Source organism: Anopheles coluzzii, chromosome 3 (assembly GCF_943734685.1).
Source record: "Anopheles coluzzii chromosome 3, AcolN3, whole genome shotgun sequence".
NCBI lineage: Eukaryota > Metazoa > Arthropoda > Insecta > Diptera > Culicidae > Anopheles > Anopheles coluzzii.
The window spans coordinates 22,796,002-22,816,865 of record NC_064671.1 but is presented as its reverse complement, the minus strand read 5'-3'; the positions used below and the strand labels follow the sequence as shown (position 1 = coordinate 22,816,865).

The 20,864-nt window shown below is 43.4% G+C and overlaps 2 protein-coding genes across 24 annotated transcripts in view; both read right to left on the bottom strand.

Annotated features, from left to right (window-relative positions):
* Positions 1-3,567: 3,567 nt before the first annotated feature.
* Positions 3,568-9,085, bottom strand: LOC125907198 (AT-rich binding protein-like; the record flags this gene model as incomplete). Its single annotated transcript, XM_049608101.1, has 1 exon — positions 3,568-9,085. A coding segment is annotated over one exon (393 nt), but the record flags the coding sequence as incomplete, so codon positions are not given.
* The window catches only part of LOC120954768 (probable nuclear hormone receptor HR3), a 509,904-nt gene continuing 498,055 nt past the window's right edge, over positions 9,016-20,864 (bottom strand). For 13 of the 23 annotated variants that reach the window (XM_049610199.1, XM_040374995.2, XM_040374996.2 and 10 more), the window contains 9 exons: positions 12,605-12,770; positions 12,341-12,522; positions 11,353-11,928; positions 10,728-10,925; positions 10,427-10,530; positions 10,204-10,350; positions 9,545-9,788; positions 9,284-9,434; positions 9,016-9,209 (listed from right to left, as the gene is read on the bottom strand). In XM_049610199.1, the coding sequence (XP_049466156.1) occupies positions 9,086-9,209; positions 9,284-9,434; positions 9,545-9,788; positions 10,204-10,350; positions 10,427-10,530; positions 10,728-10,925; positions 11,353-11,928; positions 12,341-12,522; positions 12,605-12,770 (1,892 nt within the window). In that variant the 3' untranslated portion in view covers positions 9,016-9,085. The remainder of the gene's footprint in view (positions 9,210-9,283; positions 9,435-9,544; positions 9,789-10,203; positions 10,351-10,426; positions 10,531-10,727; positions 10,926-11,352; positions 11,929-12,340; positions 12,523-12,604; positions 12,771-20,864) is intronic. The other 10 variants (XM_040374994.2, XM_040374986.2, XM_049610200.1 and 7 more) reach the window with 8 other exon arrangements.

The following is a 20,864-nucleotide window of genomic DNA, read 5'->3' as shown; positions in this document are numbered from 1 at the left end:
TCCCCGGCACAGTGTAGTTTGCCCACTTAGGTATGAATTGTATCAATCGTACCAAAGTATAGAAGAAGCCGATTACGCACGTCAGAGCGGAGTGCTAGGCTGAGATCAGGTATCGAAAATAGATATGTTGTCATGTTTGGAACAGATTATTGATATTTTTACGGGTTCTAATGTACTGCTAGCTTCACTAACAGGTTTGTTGCTTGGTCGCTTATTCAAGTCTTTCAATCTAAAATTGGTCTTTTGTAATATTTTACTTCCAAATCGCAACGGATTTTTAAATGTTTTCTAACAATAATGCAAACAAATCGTTGTAGAGTATTTTGAACGATTAAAAACACGCTGTCAACATGATCATAATTATGTTATTTAACACACCAAACGAGCCACCATAAGCGAATGCCCTTTTAAACAATTACAAACCGTCCCCATCGGTGCCTAATTCAAATTCACTGCCTGAGCATTACTAATCGTCTGCATATAAAAACAACAAAAACCATTTCGGTCGTCCAACGCTTCCTTCCGCTCCTCGACCAGAACGGTTGACTATTGTTTTACGGAAGCGCACTCTGTTCTCACCACTGCAGGTGTTTGCTACACTCAGATAGGTTCGTATTTTGGACGTGTTTTGCAGTGTTTGTCACCCGTGGCAATAGCAGCTGGCGAACAAACCATCAGTAGAGTATCAAAATTTTTTATGATGCTCTAAGCGCTTCGGGTCGAGTGTATGTCGTGTCAAGGTTACTAAACAGGTCGTTTCGGGGGAAAAAATGAAAAGCCGCTCCCCCGGACGGTAGGGAGTGGCTTTTTCTTTTCCGGAAAACGGAAGCGTTAAATTTGATATTTATTGCAAAGAAGTACGACCCCTATAATTATGCACATTTCCACCGTTTGCAATTAAATTCCTTGGAAAGTCTCAGGGCTACAGTTTCTGCAAAACGAAACTAACTCCAAAAAGAGCCCAAAACCTTCGAAAATCCCGGGCCGAGGTCTAAGAAAGTAGTCCATAATTATAGCGCGCTGGCCCAAAATAAGATCAGAGCATGAGTTGCCCCAAAAAGCAGTGCCCCCCTCAAAATAAGCGTTCTTAACGGGACAAAACAAAGGTGGCGGTTCTTGGGGCTTGGGTTCGCACGGATGGATACGGATGACCATCCCTTTTGTTAGCGCCCGTCGGTTTTACGGTTTGCAGATTTGGATAATGGGTGGATCTGATAAAACACGGCGGCTTCTCTCGGTGTCTATCGGTAGGGCATGTTAATAAGATCGTTGAACTTGTTGTTCGTGCCTGTTTCATGTATGCTGTGCTTTGCCACTTTTTGCTTGGGACTGAAGATGACAATACAAAGACACAGCGCACTGCGCGCACTGCTTCCTTCCGTGCTTTTCCCGTGGTGGGAAAAGCAGCGACAGAATGAAGTCAGTAAACGTTCTTTACTTCGGTCGGCTTTGTGTCTTTGTGGCATTTAATTAGCATAATTTAGGCCCTTTTGAAGTGATTGTCGAATGTAATGAAGTTGCTGGGGTATGAGTTTCAACTGGCATAAGTAATTTAATAGTTAAGCTGGGAAATACCTAATAGGATTTTGCAAATCACGTTCACTTGTTGTTTTTATTCTTCTTCGCCGTACTGAAAATTGAGAAGAAAATGAATGAAATTTTCAATAAAATTACAATAACCTGATAGAAGAGGAAACTAAAGTTGATTGGCTTTAGACACGTTAGCATTATGTTAACGGTGTCGATTATTATCCTTTGATTATTTCATCCGCTAACACACGCTACTGTCATCATTCACGTTAATCAATCACGCGGCAAGAAATAACTGAAACCCAACAATTTGTATTGAATTTGACTAATTATGCATCTTTTTCTTTGTATTTTTACTAGGTTTCGATTTTACTTCTTCACTTGTTGTGGGCTAGTTGTCTTGATACAGAGTTCTGAATGTTTTGTAGATGGTGTGGTATTTTACCAGCTTGTTTGCTTTTCATAATCCATTTTTCAAAAATCCACTATGTTTCAAGTGATCGGTTCTTCAAGACCGTACACGATCTTTATTCTTTATAGCGCTTTTTGTTTGTTTGCTCGTCCTATATGACGTACAGTTCGCATTACGGTACACAGTCCATCCGGTGTTCAGGTCTTTAATTTATAGTGTTTTTTTGTATTGTTAGAAATTCAGTAGACAAAAAAGAAAGCATAAGTTAACAATGTACAGCACCGAGCTTGCAGTCTGTGTTGGACAGCTTTGGGACCAATTCAGAATGATTGTTGTTTCATCTCGCCAGCTCTCGTTTCTGTATCTCTGTGTGTGTGGTTGTTTGCTAAAGTCTTTTAACTTCTTCATTAATGTCTCATTGAATTAATTTATTTAATTTGGACCAATAATTTGCACTATTCAATGTACAGAACATTTGTTCTTGAATCGTTGAATTTGTTTTACATGAATGATTGTTACATCAAACTCCAAAAATGATACAAACACAAGATGTGTGCAAAATGGATTGCATTCCAATGGAATTTACTCATGTTGTACACCAATCAGTTCATTCAATGTTTTCAGATTTTGTTTTTGTTTTGGTTCAAAATGCAACTGTCTGGTGCTGTAGTATAAATTTTTCCAAAAGGATCAGTTCTTGGTTCAGTTTTTGAATTTTCCGTTTCCCAATAGTGAACATCACTCTACCTCTTGCAGTATTCCATCCCGAGTCGGGGTCTTATGCTAACGTACAAATTTCTGAAATAAAAAAAGTAAACAAAAACGAATCTTATCGACGAACGTATGAGTTTCTTTATTTTATTTTGGAGCAATTTCACGTTCACTGCTATTTTATTTGAACTACTCTTGCGTTCGTTCTCTGTTAGTTATGTTTATTCTCTTCTGTTTTTTTTCATTGTTATTGATTTGTTTCTGTTTGTTTCTTACTGTTTCGTTAAACTTCTACAAACTTGAAAATGGAGAAGAGAAATAGTCTTTGCTGCTGATGAAACGGTTCACCTTACTGCTTGGTTGATGGGGTTTTGTATGTGTTTGTTCGGTTTTTGTTTATCTTAAGTAATTACCTGTATTGTACATGTACGTGGTATGATCGCATAAATTGTGCGCTAGAAATATGCTCCTATTTGAGATTGAGATATTGCAGCCTGTAGTAGTTCCGCACAACTGAGGGAAAATGTTCAACAACTTTTGTTGCAATAACTTTTGTTATGCCTTACCGAAAATGTTAAGCAATCGCTTGCCTTTTCTCACAAACCGCTTTTTGATGTCAGAAAATAGACATAAATTAGTGCGCCTAGCTTCACACGTAAAATTAAACTGTAAATAAATCAAACAATAAACCTTATCCAAATAGTTGTATACTTATCTTCGCAAATAATAATAACACATCACTCGTCACTCGTCAAAGACTGCTCGTACAGTACTGCTTTATTTCCGAAACTTCTACGATGTGAAACCACAGCACCGGTGCCTCACTCGATCCACACATCCTCCTTGGCAATCGTTTCACCAAACACCTCCACATCCGCAACCGTGTAAGCAGTGAAACAAAACGCAACACAACGTTTCATAATAAGGATTAATCAGTTTATTTCAAAAAGGCTTCGCTTCATTCGCTCAGTGAATCATTTATGCAATATTCTCATTAACCGTGTGTCCCTTCTGTGTATCTTAATGAGAGACAGAAGGATGTGTTTCTTCCGACGTTTTTGTGTGTTGTGTTTTTTTTTTATTTTTTATTATTATTTTAACCTTGTTTTTTTTGCCTAACCGCCTTCCTCCTAACTTGATCTGGATGATTATAGAATAAATGTTTTCAGTGAACTTAAGAGCTACCCGAAATTTTGCTATTGTGAGTTTTGTTTTGTTTTTGTTGTTGTTTATGTACTATCATGTATCAACTTGTAGTCGCGTTCGCATTCTTTCGCATTATCTTCGGTATGTTTTGTTTTATGTGTGTATGTGTTTATTTGTTGATTTTATATTAAACCTTCGCTTTCAGTCATCTTATCGCATTGTGAATGTGTTTTATATGATCTTTTTGCTTTGCCTGTGTATACCTGAATTTACTTTCTTCTTCTTCAGTTGTATTCTTCTCTCTCTTTTTCTCTCCGAAGTGCGAAACAAAAATGCAAAACGCAAAACTCCGACCTGCCCATTTTCACTAGTCAAAAAAGTATTCGTATCTAAAGTTTCTCTCACATCGCGTTTTAAATTAATTTAAATTATATTAGAGTTCATCAACTTTGCCTATGCCTATGTCACACCCGGACAACGTGCCCTCCCCATCTGAACCGTGCGCGTAAACCGTTGCCGCGTGGTTTTTTGTTTTGTTTTGTTTGTTTGTTTGTCCAAACTGCTTCAAACCTCTCTTAACTCATCATTCTTGCGCTCTTGCTTACAACTATTGTTACCTTTTCTTTCCACTAACGTCATTATGTATATAGTCTATATGTATAGAATTATAGATAACCATTTAATCATCGCGCTTTTTTGCTTTGTTTTGCTTCCTTTTCTGCTTTCGTGTTTGTTTGTTTGCTTTGTTTGTTTTGTCTGCTACCGTACCCGTGTCGTACATGAGTGTTTCTGTCGGTCTAGTTTTTCCTTAACTTTGTGTCTCGTCGTCGCCGTAATGCACGATTTTGCCTGTGCGATTTGCTCGCCGTTCGTGCCGTTCTTACAAAAACAAAAGACTGGAGTCCTTTACTAAAAACTAAATCATTATCTTAACACCCACCAGTGCAGCACGGTCGCGTAATGTAACTGCGCGAATTGCACCGCTGTCTAACGTTTTGTCTAACCGCTACTCAGCAACGGGAATCATGTCCTGCGGCTGCTGCTGCTATGATCTAGTTTGCTGTATTACTGCTTTGCATGTATGTACGTTGTGGTTTGTTTTGTGTGAGTGTGTGTATGTGTGTTTGTATTCAGTTTTCTGTCTCTGCTCTGACGTATGGATTTTCCCCTACCGATAACAGTTCTGCTCGTCCTGGGTTGCTTGGTTGTGCCCCCACGTTTTAAATATATTTTTATTGTATATTTTTATGCAATTTATATATGTTTTTTTTTGTTGTTGTATATATCATTTAAGGCAATTAATTCATTACATTCATGAAAAAGTGAAGATGATCAGGCGAGTTAAGGAGTCTGATTTCAAAAAACTGTAACTGTGTGTGTTAGCTTCCGTGTACACCGCGTATGCTACAGTCATTTTTACTTTGTTTTACATTATCGTTCCACAGAGTCTTAAGTTTGTTGGATTCATACAACTTTCCCTCTCTCTCTCTCTCTATTTCTCCCTCCCTCTCTCCTCTATTTATATCCACAAAACGGTTGTATAACAGTTTCATTATCTCTCTATACGTGTAGGTGTGTCTATGTATGTGTTTTGTATGTGTGTCTATGGTTTTGTCTAGTGTTTGCTTTTTTTTTTACTTTTTACCATCATTCTTTTGCTAATCTTTACACTTTAACCAATTTGCTACCAACGGTCAGTCACAGTCAATCTTTGTGTGTTGTTATACTAGTTTTTTTTTGTAATTCTTTTGTAACTTCCTTATTCTTTCTCTTATTTCTTCGTTCGCTTTAAGTTTTGTGTTTTTTTGTTTTTCTTTTTTTAAATATAGATGTATATATATGTATATCATTCTGTATTTGTTTTCTTTCCTTTTACGCTCGTTACTATCTTTACCCTTTCTTTCTCTTTCTTTCTCTCTTTCTCTCTCTATATATATATACCTATTTATATATATTTTTTTGTTTCATATAGAAGCACCCATACATTTATAAGTTCTCATTTCATTTTCGGTTCGAATTTTTGTATTTACCGTTTGTGTGTCTGTGTGTGTTGCTTGTGTGTTTGGGAGTGAGAGAGTGTGTTCTGTGTCAAACAACAGTCTCCAGTTCGATTTACGTTGCTTTTGATCTATTCTGTACCTTGGTACATCTATGTCTTGTTAAGTTTGTAATCAGCATTCGACAGCCACACGTTGAAGAAATGTGTTTTCCTTATGTGTGTTTGTTTGCCTGTGTCCATGGTCATAGGACACTTAATAATGGCATATCGGGGGCATACTGAATAATGCAATCCAAAGAGGACACCCTATTTACCAGCCTCCATTTTTGTTGTGCCAACAAAACAATCGTTAGAAATAACGCTCTAAAACGCTTCAATTAACTATTACTCATTTGGAAGTGTGCGATTTGTTTGTTCTTCTCGTCTGATTATAATTAAACAACAGTTAAACAATTTGCAGTAGAGTAGCAAACAGAAACATGAAGCCGATTTCGAAACAAATAAAGCCAACGGCAATGTATTGGTGGTTTAGTACATTCTACAACTGTATTTTCTGATAGTGTTTTCCCCCCTACTTTTTCTGCTCAGTATCTGCTTGATGTATGTGTACGATTTAATAGCAGCCCCTTTGCCTCGACTGAAACCCCACTAACAGCGCTGTGCTCTCAAATATGCATCATAAAGTGTGCTAGAAGAAGTGTACGGTTGTGTTTTGTTTTGTTTATGTGAGTAAGCTAAGAGAAAAATTGTTCTACAATACCTTATCAATATAACTTCAGTACGATTTTTTTGAATTTTCTCTCCTAGCATCCTTTCAGTCGTCGGTGTCGGATTTTGTTGCTGCTTTATTTATTTCCTACTATTTTTCCTCGCTATGGTTCAAGACAAGAAGCGTTCTTTTTTTGCAAATTATCCTCACTTGCTGATACACGCAACAACAACAGTAACAACACAAACATCGACACTGGTGACACATTATGACACAGAATAGCAAATAACGAACCAAACAACAGTAGAAAAGTGGCTTACGCCAAAAAAAGAAACTATGCAAACAATTCCTCAACAGTTAATAGGTTTGAAAATCCTTCACAGGGTCTCCAATCGAATCTTTTCGGATGCCAAAAAGGGTCGATTATTTGACCAGCTTGAAGTTTGTGTTTTTGAGTGGGTTTCTTCTTTTTATAAGATTCCTTTTTCGTTAGCGATCTAATACTGAACCGAAAAAGGGAACGTCCATCCTGAACCAACAAGGACTTTACTGCGCTAAGAATTTGGTGGTTGTTTTTTCCCTAAAACGTGGAATCTATTTTTCGTTTGCTTGATTTCGTCACACGCACATACACACACACACACACTCACACGCAGTGTTTCAAAATGTTACTTCGGCCAGCAAGTACCGGATGAAGGAAAGGTATACTTAGTCACTTACTCTAAGGAAAGGACAGTTAGAAATAGAACGGAAAAGTAAAAATAAAAAAACAAAAGATAAAACACATACACGTTAAGCAACCCTAAACGAAAGAGAGAAACAAAGAGAAGAGATTCTGTTCTGTTCGTGTTTTGGTGGCCAAAAACAGCTTCGCGTATAACAAACACGCCACACGCTGCGTTTACTTCTGTTTCGTACCAAAAAAAAAAGGTTTCTCTCATTCTCTATTCGGACAGGCTATATTAACTAAAGAAATCAGACTATTCAGTTGCACAGGAGCCGGGGCGGGCGCAATAACGCACCCTTCCGCGCGGGTTCCAAAATTTTCCTAACGCCCTACTAATCGCTTCGTCTTTCACCATCCGTAAAAAAAACAAAAAACAAAAAAGTAAAACAAATCATATTTGTACGTTAGCCGCGATTACGAAGAAATAAGAGAAGAGAACTGCTTACAACCCTCCGCCAGAGAAAAAAAAACGGCAAAACAAACAAGAAAATCGTGCCACAAAACGCACCTTAAGCCTAATCCAAAACTGCACCACGGTACCATTGTGCAAAATCATACTAAAGCGCACTGCAGCGCCTGCTTCTTCTGATCGACTGATCATTGCACTTTTTTTTCAAATTGTTTGTGTGTGTCTATGTATGTGTTTGTGTGTCTGTGTCCTTGCCTCAACTTTCTTCTATCGGTACGGTCCTTCTATGTGCTTAAACTTCACATCTTACACCTTGTGGAACGACAACGACACAGTCTACAGTCGCTTGGTTGAGTCCTCGTTTGTATATAGGGGTGTACTTGCGTCGTTTGTGTGTGTGTGTGTGAGTGTGTTTGTTAAAAAATAAAAGAAATAAATCTTGTTTAAAAATAGACAATAGAAAACAAACGATCAGTATTATGATCCATGATCGAGGCACAAATATACCATGTAAAAAAAAGTAAGCAGAAGGAAAAAGCAGAAAGGAAAATAATTTAAAATACATTTCCTTTCCCACCCCCTCCACATCCACTCCGGGGCGTCCTGTCTGCCCACACGCGGCACATCCTAGCCATGCCACCTCGCACTCCTAACCCCCGTTCCTTTCCTATGCTTAATCGTCAGTGTTTATCGACTTACGCGTTATTAAAATAATATAACAAATCTTGTAAATTCATTTACATCAACAATTGCTAAGGGTGCATAACTAGGCATTCCTCGTGTGTGTGTGTGTTTGTGTGTTTGTCTCACCAAACTGGACACTCGCGCGTTCCGTCCTCTTGCTTTTGCTGTGAGTGGATATCCCTTCCTTATCTTTATGCTCTTACTATTTGCTCTCCTACATTTCATGGGCCTTGTTCCGCCAGTTTTGTGTTGTCTGTGTTTTGTCGTCTCGTGTTCGTCCTCGGCACGCCCCAGCCCCAGCGCGTCTTACTAGCTAACCGCGTCCCACCCGTCGTTTTGAGCAGTTCAGTTGAGAGTTGACGCCGCTAGACGGGTCCCTCGCCAACGCCGCCATCGTTCTGGATGATGATGATGAACGTATTGTTGCCATTGCTCGTATTGCTATCCGTTACCGACGCGGATCCTATTGCTTCGTCCAGCTCGCTCGCAACGAGTGTGTCCTCCCGGCGATCGCACGACGATAGCGAGGAGGTTGATGATGCCGACGAGGAATGTTGATACGGCGGCGGTGGCAGCGACAGCGGTGGCTGGGTAGAATCGTGCGATATTGTGCCAATTGCCGACTGCTGCTGATAATGTGTCTGCGACGACTGCTGATGGTGTAGCTGTTGTTGCTGCTGCTGATGGTGGTGATGGTGTTGCTGCTGCTGCTGCTGCTGCTGTTGCTGTGCCGGCTGATGGTAGCCATGATCATCCTGTTATGTCATCAGGTCCTGCTGCGAGTCGATCGAGAACAGTTCCTTGTAGAGTGCCGGGAAAACGTACTGCGGGTGATCCTGTTTGAACTTCTGTAACGCCTCCATGTGCATGATCGAGAGCTCACTGTTGGAAATGGGGAGAAAGAAATGGGATTAGAAGAACCGTTTGAGCATTTGACAGAGGCTCGGCCCACTTACCGGAAGGTGGGGATTTTGTTGAGCAACGTATCGAGCACCGTCACGTCGCCTTTGAGCGGTGCATGGTTCGCTTCAATCTCCTGCCGGATCGCGGACATGCTCATATTAAACAGCCGCTGGATTTCCGTGTTTCCTCGTACGCCATTTCGTTCTGCAAAGAAAAGCAGTCGGGGAAATTGGAAAGTGTATAGTTAAATGCTTTTCAAAACATCTCTGCCGCTATGCAACAACATAAAGCGAGACACAATTGGACGTTCTTACCAGGCCACAGTAGCACCAGACTTTGATAGAGCGCCAGCTCCGTTTCGGTCAGTTTCAGCTCCGTAATACTTTTCGCCGTCTCGAATATGCACGCGACCAGCTTCATCTCGAACGAGTCGGACGTGTAGAAGGCTTCCTGCGGCAGCATAATGTCACCGTACAGCACGGAGTTGGTTGAGAGATCCATCAGTCGAGACATGCGCACGATTGCCAGCTCGAACGAGCCCGTTTTGAGGAGTAAAATCTATCGAAAGGGACAACAAATTGTATAAGTAAGTTGTGTGGAAGGAAGGATGGTGTACTATCCTGGTAAGAGCTATAAGTCATTGAAGGTTTACCGCTCTACTAGGTAGCTTGTTGTGATTGATCTCTACTGCGAGCGCAATCTGAGTGGAGTAAAGTCTAGTCTTACTCTTCGAACCAATATTAGTTTGCAGATGTTCCTTAAGATCGTTTACATCCCAACCTCCAACTCAAGTGATCTGAGGAATGCTTCCAGGATATTTCTTTCTAATAATTGGACGTTAAAACTAGACCTTACACACCCCGTGAATGTTAGTGGTACTTTCATGTTTGCCTACAGCTAGATCATTAACTTCTGCAAAATCCAGCACTACGCGGCGTAGCGAACCAGATGCAAAAAGATACGATCTACTTACCTGATCGTCTTGACTTAACCGCATAAAGCCCGGTATCAGCTTGGCGAACTCAATGATCTGCTGGATCATGGCCGTTAGCTTCTCCGCACAGTCCAACCATAGCTCCTCCTGGGTCATGTTCTTGTAGTAGAGTAAGCGGGAAACATCCTGAAGAAGATGTCAGAGATGCAGAGGCAGAGTTAGACAGTGATCCAAGAGAGTGAAGAACGCGCTGTGGTCTTACCTGTGGTTTTCTGAACATTTCGTGCACTATCTCTAGCTTGTGGTTGGTGTTTGCGTGCGCTTCTGCAAGGGTCTTTATCAGCACGTCGTTGATATCACCTTCGGCTGAAAGTAGTAAGAAGGAGCAGACTGGTTAAAACATCATGTTACACCCTTTGAATATTGTTTGCACGAAATGAGTTTCAGTCGAGTCGGATGTATAACAGTATGTTGATCTTCATCTTTTCTAGCAGCGGAGCATTCTGCAGGCAAAAGCTGTCTACAGGTTAGTGCTTGTTAGTGGATTACGGTCTAGTACATACTAAGTAAGGTTAGTGGCCCATTACCCCATCGTGTGTGCGAATCGCAGGAGCTATCATCCTCGCCGAACGAGACCGGCGTGTTCTGGTGATGGTGATGGTGAGCCTGTGCGGAGTGCGCAATACCATCCGACCCGGTACCACCCGGTGCGACCGCAGTCTGGCAGCAGTCGTTCCGTCTAATGCTACTACCAGTGACATCTAGAGGGCGTTTGTTTTGTCCCGGTGATGGTAGAAGTAGGATCGTGCATACCAATCAGTGTGTTTACAGTGTGTAATACAGGAAGTACAGGTTAGTTTTGGGAAGGGTTCGTGTGTAGGTGTTAGCACACATTGCGGTGTAAGTGTTCGATGCACAAGTGTACAACAGGGAAAGAGAAAGAAAGAAGAAAAAAGAAAGACACAGTTCGGTTGGTGGTTAGTAACGCGGTGGTTTGGATTAGCAGTCTACAGGGAAAAGGGAGGCACGGACGGGGGGAGATTGCAAGCTAAAAATCGCTCAAGCCGGAAGGTTGGTTGTCTGCGTGATGACTTGAGGGGCTGATGAAATCAAAGGAGCAGTAATGGCTTAGCGGCAGAGCAAGTAAAAAGCATTTCTGTTTTTGTGTCCGTCCCAAAAAAACCGCACCTGATCCAGTGACGGGCGTTGGGACGGTGGTTGCGGCCACTGCCACCACGGCCGTCGCCGTCGGTACACCGGCCAGACCGCCGACCCCATTGGACGTCACCATCTGTGCCGCACTGCCCAGCTGTTGGTGCTGATGGTGTGGATGTTGCTGCTGCTGTTGGCTGGCCGGTGGCGATGGCAAGAAGGTTGTTGAATCGACAAAGCTACCAACAAGGCTATCGACGTTGGTAAGCTGCTCCTGCTTGATGGTGATAATTGTACTATTGCTGGTAGTGGTGTTGCCGTTGCCGGTGGTTTGATGATTTGCCAGTGCCAGAGCCGGCTGTGGCTGTTGCTGTGGTGGGAGCGTATGCGTGGCCGTTTGTGCCGGTTGATGCGCTTGCTGCTGCTGCTGCTGCTGCTGGGGTGTTAAACCTCGGGGACCACCACCACCACCATCATTGACACCGTCGGCGATCACATCACTACCGCCCTGCCCGACACCGGTCGTCGTGGTGGCGGTCGTTTGCTGTACGCGCGCCAACCGGATATCGTTGAGCGTGATCGCTCGGTTCTGTTCCGGCGAGCCATCCTTGTCTGCAAGGTGAGGTGTTAGTAGCACACAGAGAAGAAGACAGAGTGGGAAGTACCGGTTATGGGTTATGTACAATTTTGACCCCGTCACACCGGGAAGGGGTTTAGTGGTAGGCAGTCACTATGGGTGGGATAGGGCAGGCAGGATCAATGAAAGGAAGATGCTGCTGTATGTTTTGGCCAGCTAGTGCACTACGGTAATGACATGCAAAACCCATCACCCTTTTTCACCAGCAATGTGAATGCGTTCGGTGTGTTAGTGAATGATTATTTTAACCTCCAACGTCATAAATGGTTTCTTTTGCTCCCACAAAAAAACGAACGAAATGACGAAACCAAAAACTCAAAACGTAGAAGCAGGACAGGTCGTATAAAACGGGAAGGTACGTAAAGCCACGCGGACTGCGATACTCACTGTGTCCACTTATGAAATCTGAGTCTATCATCGTACTTCTTGGTTCATAAGTTGTTGTACTATCCACGTAGTCGGCCGAGATGTCGTAGCCCATCGTTTGCTGCGGCGTCACCGAGGTCGAGTAGCCGTACGGGCTGCTGTAGCCGACCTCGTTCGAATATGTGTAGCTGTGGGAAGAGTTTCTAAAATTAATGGAAATGGTCATTTCGAACTTTGGAACTTTTGCAAAATGTGTGCCCCCGGGCTGTTTGTCCGATACATTACCCATTGTAACCGTGATGCAACTGATCGCTGCTGGAAGGTGTCTGCGTGTCGAACACGGAGCTGTCCGGGGCGGCGTCATTTTGTGCGCGCATCTGAGCCCGGTGAAACCGTACCTCGTCCTCGACCTTCTCCCGTTGCTTCTTGGACATGCGTCCGAATTTGACAGCTGAAACGGTAAGAAGCGAATGTTCAATATTAGAGTTTTTCAGAGTTTTTACATAAAAGATATGACTTTTATTGGAAATTAAATATAGGAGCTACAACCATTTCCTGCGCTCATTTGTCTAATTAATGTGTCAGATGTAATTGTAATCGATCCTTTTCGTTAATTAAACTGAATCCAAGATAAACATCGGCAGAGAACCTACACGCCCTGCGGGTATTTGACCGAATCGATCCTGCTTTTGGCAAATGGTTTCGTTACCAGCCGGGGACGCTGGTTTTATCCTGCAATGGCGGAACAGTATCGATAATTTTCCTCACACACACATGATCACACACACACTCGTGCATCATGTCATATCTCCAGACAATTTGGCAGCCGTCCCGGTTCCGGCGCTCATACGGTGGGCACACAAATGTTGGCCCAGGTCCAGAGATTATCGATTAAAAAAGCATCCCAAAGCTATGTGGGTAGTCGACGGGGGTTTGAAATCATGGTCGATGCTCTCGCCTTCCCCCAAATCCCTGCACGGTTCCGGAAAGGTACGTCTGGTGGCATCGAACGCGTAACTCACACACATACAACAGTCCCCATGAGATCCCCATCAGGAGGAAAAGGATACCAAGCAGCCAGTGCCAGGAAGTGCCTGCGATGAGCACGCTTGAACCGGTTGCAGAGCCAAAAGGGAGAGGAAAGGATCGGTTCTCTTCACTTCCGTTCCACGTCGCAGCACGCTAGATTGTTGAGCTTTTTTTTGCGGACTCTTTCTCATCGCATCTTGTTCTTAGTTCGTTTCCCGCAGCAACGCTGTTGCCAGACGGATTTCGCAAGATGAGCGAGATGGAAAAAGGAAATTGCAAGCCGCACTTGACGGCTTTCGTCCTGTTTCGCTGTGGCGGTGCGGAAAAGCGCCAACCAAGTCTGCATATGTGTGAGTGCATGCATGGTTGGAAGCATTTTGGGATAGGTCAGGTACGTTCGATAAACATGCACACCCATTCATTAGAGCCCGGCTGCATCACGGGCATATTGTGAGGTCTCCCCTCCTCGGCACATATGCTTGTGTTCGTGGCGGAAGGGTTATTCCAGTATGTGTGTACCGTTGATGAACTGTTTTTAATTTTGCGCTTTAGCTTTTGTCCCTTCTCCGCACGACATTCTCTGCACTATTCCCGCTCTCTGTCTGCGTTTGATTCGTTTTTGTGGGATGTCGTTCGAGGGTCGATGTGCATGCAAAAAAGTGCATCAGACGTCGAAGGGGGGGGGGGGGGTGAAAACGGTTACGGTTTTATGCGCACGCGTTGCATAATCGGCTGCTCGGTGTACATTGACATCGGCATGATGAGCCCTTCGTGTGGGGCGGCGGCTTTGGGGGCGGTGGCGATGCCTGGAGCAGTCGTCGTACATCGACCCGCCGGCTCGTTCTCGATTGCTCTAGCCAGCATGGAATGCTTTAGAAATTGGCATCCGTGGTATGGCGTGTGCCGTCGATGCGAGCGACGGAAGCGATGCGATCTCGAGCGTCATTTAGCTTTTTGTGTTTTATGACTCTTTCTCTGCGCCGGCACTGGAGAGGCAATGTTTGCGCTAGACGGCGTGTGCTAACGCTGGGATTGAAAATGGAGAAAATGGTCTCAACAGTGAGGATGCTTTCAACGCTGGGCCAGCTTGCTTGGAGCAAATGTTTACAGCTGGAAATTCCAGCGCCGTGTTTCTTTTGATGTACAAAAACAAAACAAGCAAACTCTAGCAGATCACCATAACTGCTCTGGACCACCATTGCGTTGGGCAGAATATAGCAGGAAATTCGCAAAAAAAGACCAACACAATAATTACTATAATGAGCATTTTTGGAGACATTTTATGTATCTCTTGCTCCCATGCATTATGAATCAAAACACACTACTTCAGCAGGTTTTTGTTTTTCGTCCTTTTTCTTGTTGCACACACGATCAATCGCTGCTAATTACGATCGATTATTTTGCTCTGCTTCGTACCACTACACTTTCAAGATAATGCAAGGGGAAGGGCACATTATGCCTGCTATCATTCCATCAACGCAACGATGTCTGCGCCCTTCGAAAAAGCGGGCCAGACGCATCAACAACACTTCGCCGACAGGAGTGTCGGTAACTTTCGCTTTCCATTAGGAAAGCGAGCGACACACAGTGCCGTGGGAACACAGGTCAGACAACAAGACGAAATAAAAACAACAACAACAACAACAACAACACACCAACTACCACACGAGGTGGAGGAGGACGGACCAAACAAATACGGACCGTGCGGTACGTATGCAAACTCGCCGCTGACCTAATTTTACCGGCCCGACCGGCCGGCGTTTATGCCCGTTGCACATTTGGTTCTTTTTTTTTGGGGAAGGGAGGGGGGGGGGAGTGATACCGCCGGGTACTGGCGGGAGCAGGGTGTCCGTTATCAGAAGTGTTGCTTCTTCGCAGCAACCAATTTCGGCGTCGTTCGTACACCAATGTTCGAACCTACCCCAACGCGAAACCTCTAGCCACCCTGCCGGTGTCTGGAAGATAGGAAATTCAATCCCCCAATGTGTGTGTGTGTGTGTGCAGAAATTGGGCCTGAATTTAGGTCAAAATGGTGCAACCATGATAGCAGGGGCACAGAGTTGGAGGGAGACAGAAAGAAAAATGGATCGCAAAATAAACAATATTCTTCTGGCAATTCTCCGTGTGCAATTACGCACGCAAAACACCGACACCGGCCGTCTCGAATCGCACCGAATTGATAGTCTACCGGTGTTTGTTTAGGTGATAAATTTTGCTTCTCTCTCTCTCTGTTCCTACCCCTACGTCAATTGCCAAACCTGCCGTGCCGGCCCCAGGGCTGTTGTTGCTTGGGACGGTATCAGACGATAACGATTGCAATGACGTGATGCCGTTGCCGTTGAATTTTTAAGGCAGTGTTTTTGTAAGGTTAATGTTGGAATAGAAGTGAAAAAAAATAATGTATTCTTATAGTATATTGTACAACAAAATTTAAACACTTCTTTAAATGATTCTTGTTAAATAAAGATTATTACCTTATGCTCACTACAAATTTAAATTAATTATTTGATTTGATAACTACTTATACAATGTAATAACATAGCTCCATTTAGACGAAATATCTTAGTAGAAGAGCTGCAGTAGAACGCCATGAAACGCCAAGTAAAACACTCGCACAAACAAATAGCAGACAGCAAGATAATGTGGCCATTGCTTGTTTGTTTGCTTGCTGCTGCTGCCGCCATTGCTACTGGCTGCGACTGATGCGCACTTCAATAAACGTTGGCTTAGGTCAGGAATGGCGACCGATTCGCCCGCACTTCGTACGGCGATTGCGAAATTCGTACGTCGACTTGCAAATAGACGCCATGCGGGCGGCCAGCACACGTCGCTGTGTTAATGCGCGCTAGCGTTGGTGCTGGTGCTGCATCAGTTTATCAGCTTTGACATCGTGGCAAAGGGTGGTTTAGTGATGACATAAATATGTAACAAAAATAAAAGAATTTGGTTGTAACATTATACAAGAATGAAAGAAATCAAATTAGTTATAAAAAACAGCTGCCACTGACAGTCTTGTGCGAAGTTGAGTGATGTTGTTGTAATAAGCTATTAGTTATACGCTCCAACGACATGGAAGACACTCCTCCACGCGTCTAAATGACTCCAACTAGTTCGTGGTAGTAATTCCATCACGAAATAAATCACCCAGAGGGAGTGTGTGTTTGAGTGAGCTTGTTTAGGGATTCTTTTTTTTTCTTCTCTCTCTTCCGTCTACTCCCGCGGAACATCAATCATATCGCATTGCGTCGGGAGCGTACCGTTACGGCAGCCAGGGTGGTCGACCAGCCCAAACATACGACCGTCGTTCGGTATTCTAAAAATACTGCACCCCTTTTTTTCTAACCCCGGCCTTTGGAATGTCCAATCGGAGCGCAACAACTCGTCGGAAGTGCGTATGATGCCATTTCTGTGATGGCCATTCTCTCGTGCCCGGCCCTCTGCCCGGGCCATGACGTCATGGCAGGTGAACAATGGGTGTACCGGAGGAGTGAACGTGTCAAACGAGATGAAGCTGTAGCAGGAATGGATGGTCACAGGTGAGCTGGGAGGCTGACTATAAAAAAAGGCTTATTTGTATTCGATTCGGGGTGTGTTTGTTGTTGGCGATACGATCGTGGCACGCAGTTGATCGCGGTGTACTTAATCATGGACTATTGCATGTAAATTTTGCTCCAAACATCTCGTTAACTTGTCTAGGTGTTTTTATAATTAAATTGATTATGTTGCTGTAACATACCAATATATATGAAAAAATCAGCTATGAAGACCTCATAAAGCTTTTCTTCAATTTCCAACCTACGATCCAATTCTTTCACGCAACTCACGGCCCAACCCAGCTCGCGCCACAGCACACCTGCGATTACAGCTGACGCGTATGCGTATGGTATACGTGGCACGATTTGTCACACGGCATTTGCAATGCAAAGTGCGAAAGTGTGACATTTCCGAAACCCCACAACTCCCCCTCTTGTATTGTCAACCGTCGACCCACGGACGGGCTGTGGTAAATCTCATTGCCGCCATTGCACCACTACCACACACTTCATTACGGTGTGCGCGAGAGAGAGTGTGTTGCATCCTCCCACGCTCCACGGTCCATGCTCGGTGGGTTGTGCACAGGTTGCCCGCCAGAGAAGGGACATACGTTTGCCTTTTGCAGTTGCACACATACACTTGATACCCTGCTGGCAGCAGCCGCAAGGAGCAGCAGCGGCAGCAACAACAGTAAGGGCATCAGTTAACATTCACAAGCATTACGCCATCGTTTAGAGACGACGAATGACGATACCGCCGCCCCTCGCTTCCCAATGCCAGAGGTCACTCACCTTCGGCACTTTGAGAGGCGGGCGGGGTCTGTTATTGAAAGGAAGCCCCCTGGGGGGGGGGGGGGGGGCGGGCAGGAGAAATGATTTGCAAATTAAAAGCGCAAATGCAACCAGTCGAGGGGTGTTGTGTGCGCGTGGGGGTGAAGCAGGCACTAACACATCCCATTTACATCCTCGAAAAAAGGGGGGGGGGGATAAAGGGAGGGGCGGCGGGATGGGTTGTAAAACTTTACAGAATCCCCAGCCGAACGTCGCTTGGTTGCAGACGTGCGAAGTGAACAAGAGCCAGCCCGGCAACATCCTGATGAACTAATGGACATGGCACTGCCGGCCACCCACCGCGTGCCGGCGAATGCGGGACCAGGAGGCTGGCGAATTAATTTATTGCTCTGTTATGCAAATAAATGCAATTTTCATAGTTTTAATTATAAAGATTCATCAAACGGAACGATGTTTACCGATTGTTTGGGGCGCGGTGCGCTGTGTGGCATCACTTGTGTCGCTTTCCATTGGCACGTCTGTGCTCGCCAGCCGGCTTACTAAAACGAACCCCGTGACCAGTTGGGAAACCGCAGGGAATGGAGTGTGGAATTTGCAGCGCAATAAATCTAAGCGAAAGTGTTTGCTATCCCGGGAGACAATCCAAACGCTGATTAACACTTCGGCTTTGAGGATTTCCATTTTTGTGTTTAATTTTTTTCATGATTTTTAAGAAACTATTTTGCAGATGCAATAAATGTACAAATTTGTATAAAACTACCCCGATCCACCCTGTCCTTCGTTTTGCGCTGCAAATCAATTAGCACACTGTGTACGGAGCAACCAAAACACCTTTCCTCCTACCCACCATACACAGTAGCAGTCAGTGCATCCTTTGATCTGAGTGACATCACTACTGCACTACGGCCGCATGGCGGTGGTTGTAATTAAGTGCGTCTTCATTACGGCATCCCTGTGCCACTTGAGAATGGACAGAACGACAACCTACCACCGACCCTAGGAACGTTCTACCGAAGCACCAGCCGAGCTGGGCACGTTGGCTAAATTGCGTTCACTTTTGCACGATACGATAGCGCTGTTGCATCTTCTACCACTGGTAGCTCTTCCGGACAGCAAGCCAACAAGCACTTTCGCATTCGTTAACGTGGCACGCTTTACAAAGTAGCCACTTGCCTTGCCACTTGCGCGAGAGGGTTTTGTGTGGAGCGTAAAACAGGAAGCTATTAAAGGAATGCAGAGGGAACGGGCCGGTAGTTTGGTGACTTGGTAGCAAACACGGGATGTTAAGATGCAACGCTTCGCATCGCTTCCGGATGAACTGACCGTAAATCATTCGGCAAATCGTTCCCGCTTGTCCGGGAGGGTAATTTGTTTGGTAAATTGGCTCCACGCTTCGATAACTCGGGCATGAACTTTCATGCTGTAATGTTGCACAATTTTTTGGAATTTGTTGAAATGGGGAGAACATCATTGCTGGAGAAGGAAGTTTTAGATATTACGCATGGTTTGGTAGTAAATATGAGAATGTATGTGAAGTTACGACTTAACAACATGCCCGTTATGGGTTCAATCCCCAAATAGACCGCGCCGCCATACGTAGGACTGACTATCCTGCTATGGGGGGGGGGGAATCAATTAGTCACTGAAAGCCAAAGCTCACAAGTGGGTACAGGCAGGCCTTGACCGACATCGGTTGTTGAGCCAAAGAAGAAGAAGAAGATGTGAAGTTATACAATTATTTGTTAAATAACACAAACACACTACGGTTTACTGGTAAAAAAGGATAATAATTCAATAGTTGAAACGGTGCAATTCCCCTGAACTGATTCGTGCAATATCCGGCTGTTAGTGAAGTCGTTACATCTAGCACTAGACCAGCCGGCCACTTTCAAGATATCAAGGATTGAAAGTATTTTATAAATAACTAGCATATCAGTATGTTGTAACTTTTTTATATTATTCAGCTTATGTCTGAAGTATACACATAAATCTGATTTAATTGCTCAGAGCTACTCAGGAAGTTAATAAAACAGTGTTACAGTCTGCTCCCGAGATACGCTGGTAATGGATATGCTATGAAGACATCAGCGTGGATCAAATATCCCTTTTTGGTAGAATTTCGCTCAATTTTTACACAAAATGAAATTGAATTTATTGTTTTACATTAAGTACTTAACAGATCAAATGAACAAATTCGTAAGTTAAATCGATACTATTTGATCTAAAACCTGTCAACTTTACAACATTGCATAACTCTAGGGGAAGGTAGGTAAAGACGGACACTGCGGGTAAGATGGACACTTCTCATAAATGCATGAAAAAGGTAATTTTCGAAAAAAAATCAACAATGTAGCATCCTAACTTAAAGTTAAACAACACTTTTGAGAACATTTTTGGCATAATATATACAAAATTGGTTAAATCCATGAACAAAATAAATTTTCAATCGTGTGCACCCTTGTGGATCTTATTTGAATACTGAGGATCTTAAGCGCTACAACTTGTTTTGTTTATATTTCTGGAATTTTTATTTCATGAATGAGTTATAGTGATTATTAATGAAAAAACTGGTGAAAGAACTAGAGTGAAAGCAATACAAAATATTGTTTTTGGTGGTTTAAACATCCTGACACCAAAGCGGGAAAGACGGACACTTTGTCGTAGGGAAAGATGGACACCGAATTTATTGATTTATTTGACTTCTTATATCAATTGGTGATGAATAGATTGCTTCAAGTACCTTAAATAAGGGCATTCCGAAGCTATAAACCTTTCAACAACTAGAGAAAGTATTGAAATAAACGAGAAATGAAACAGCGGTCAAAATAGTAGTCATTCGTTATGCTATTACTCGCTCGATGCTGATGAGGCGCTTCACGAAATCCAATATCTTGTCACGACTTGGACAACATTAAGTAATAAAAAGATGAGGCATTGATACGACATTGTTCAGGAATAGATGAAAAATTATATGGGATTACAAATATCAAATGTTGAATTTTGACATGGTGAAAAATGGATTAAACTATTTCCAAGTCCCTCAAAAAATACTGGGGTCTTGGTCCTCTCGCGGAGTAATTTCCTAAAAGGAAGTTCTAGACTGTTATTCTGTAAGCTGGAGTAACGTCAGCTGTTAGTGCTTGATATTTCAATAATGCTTTAGATGCTGCATTCTACGATATATTACAAGC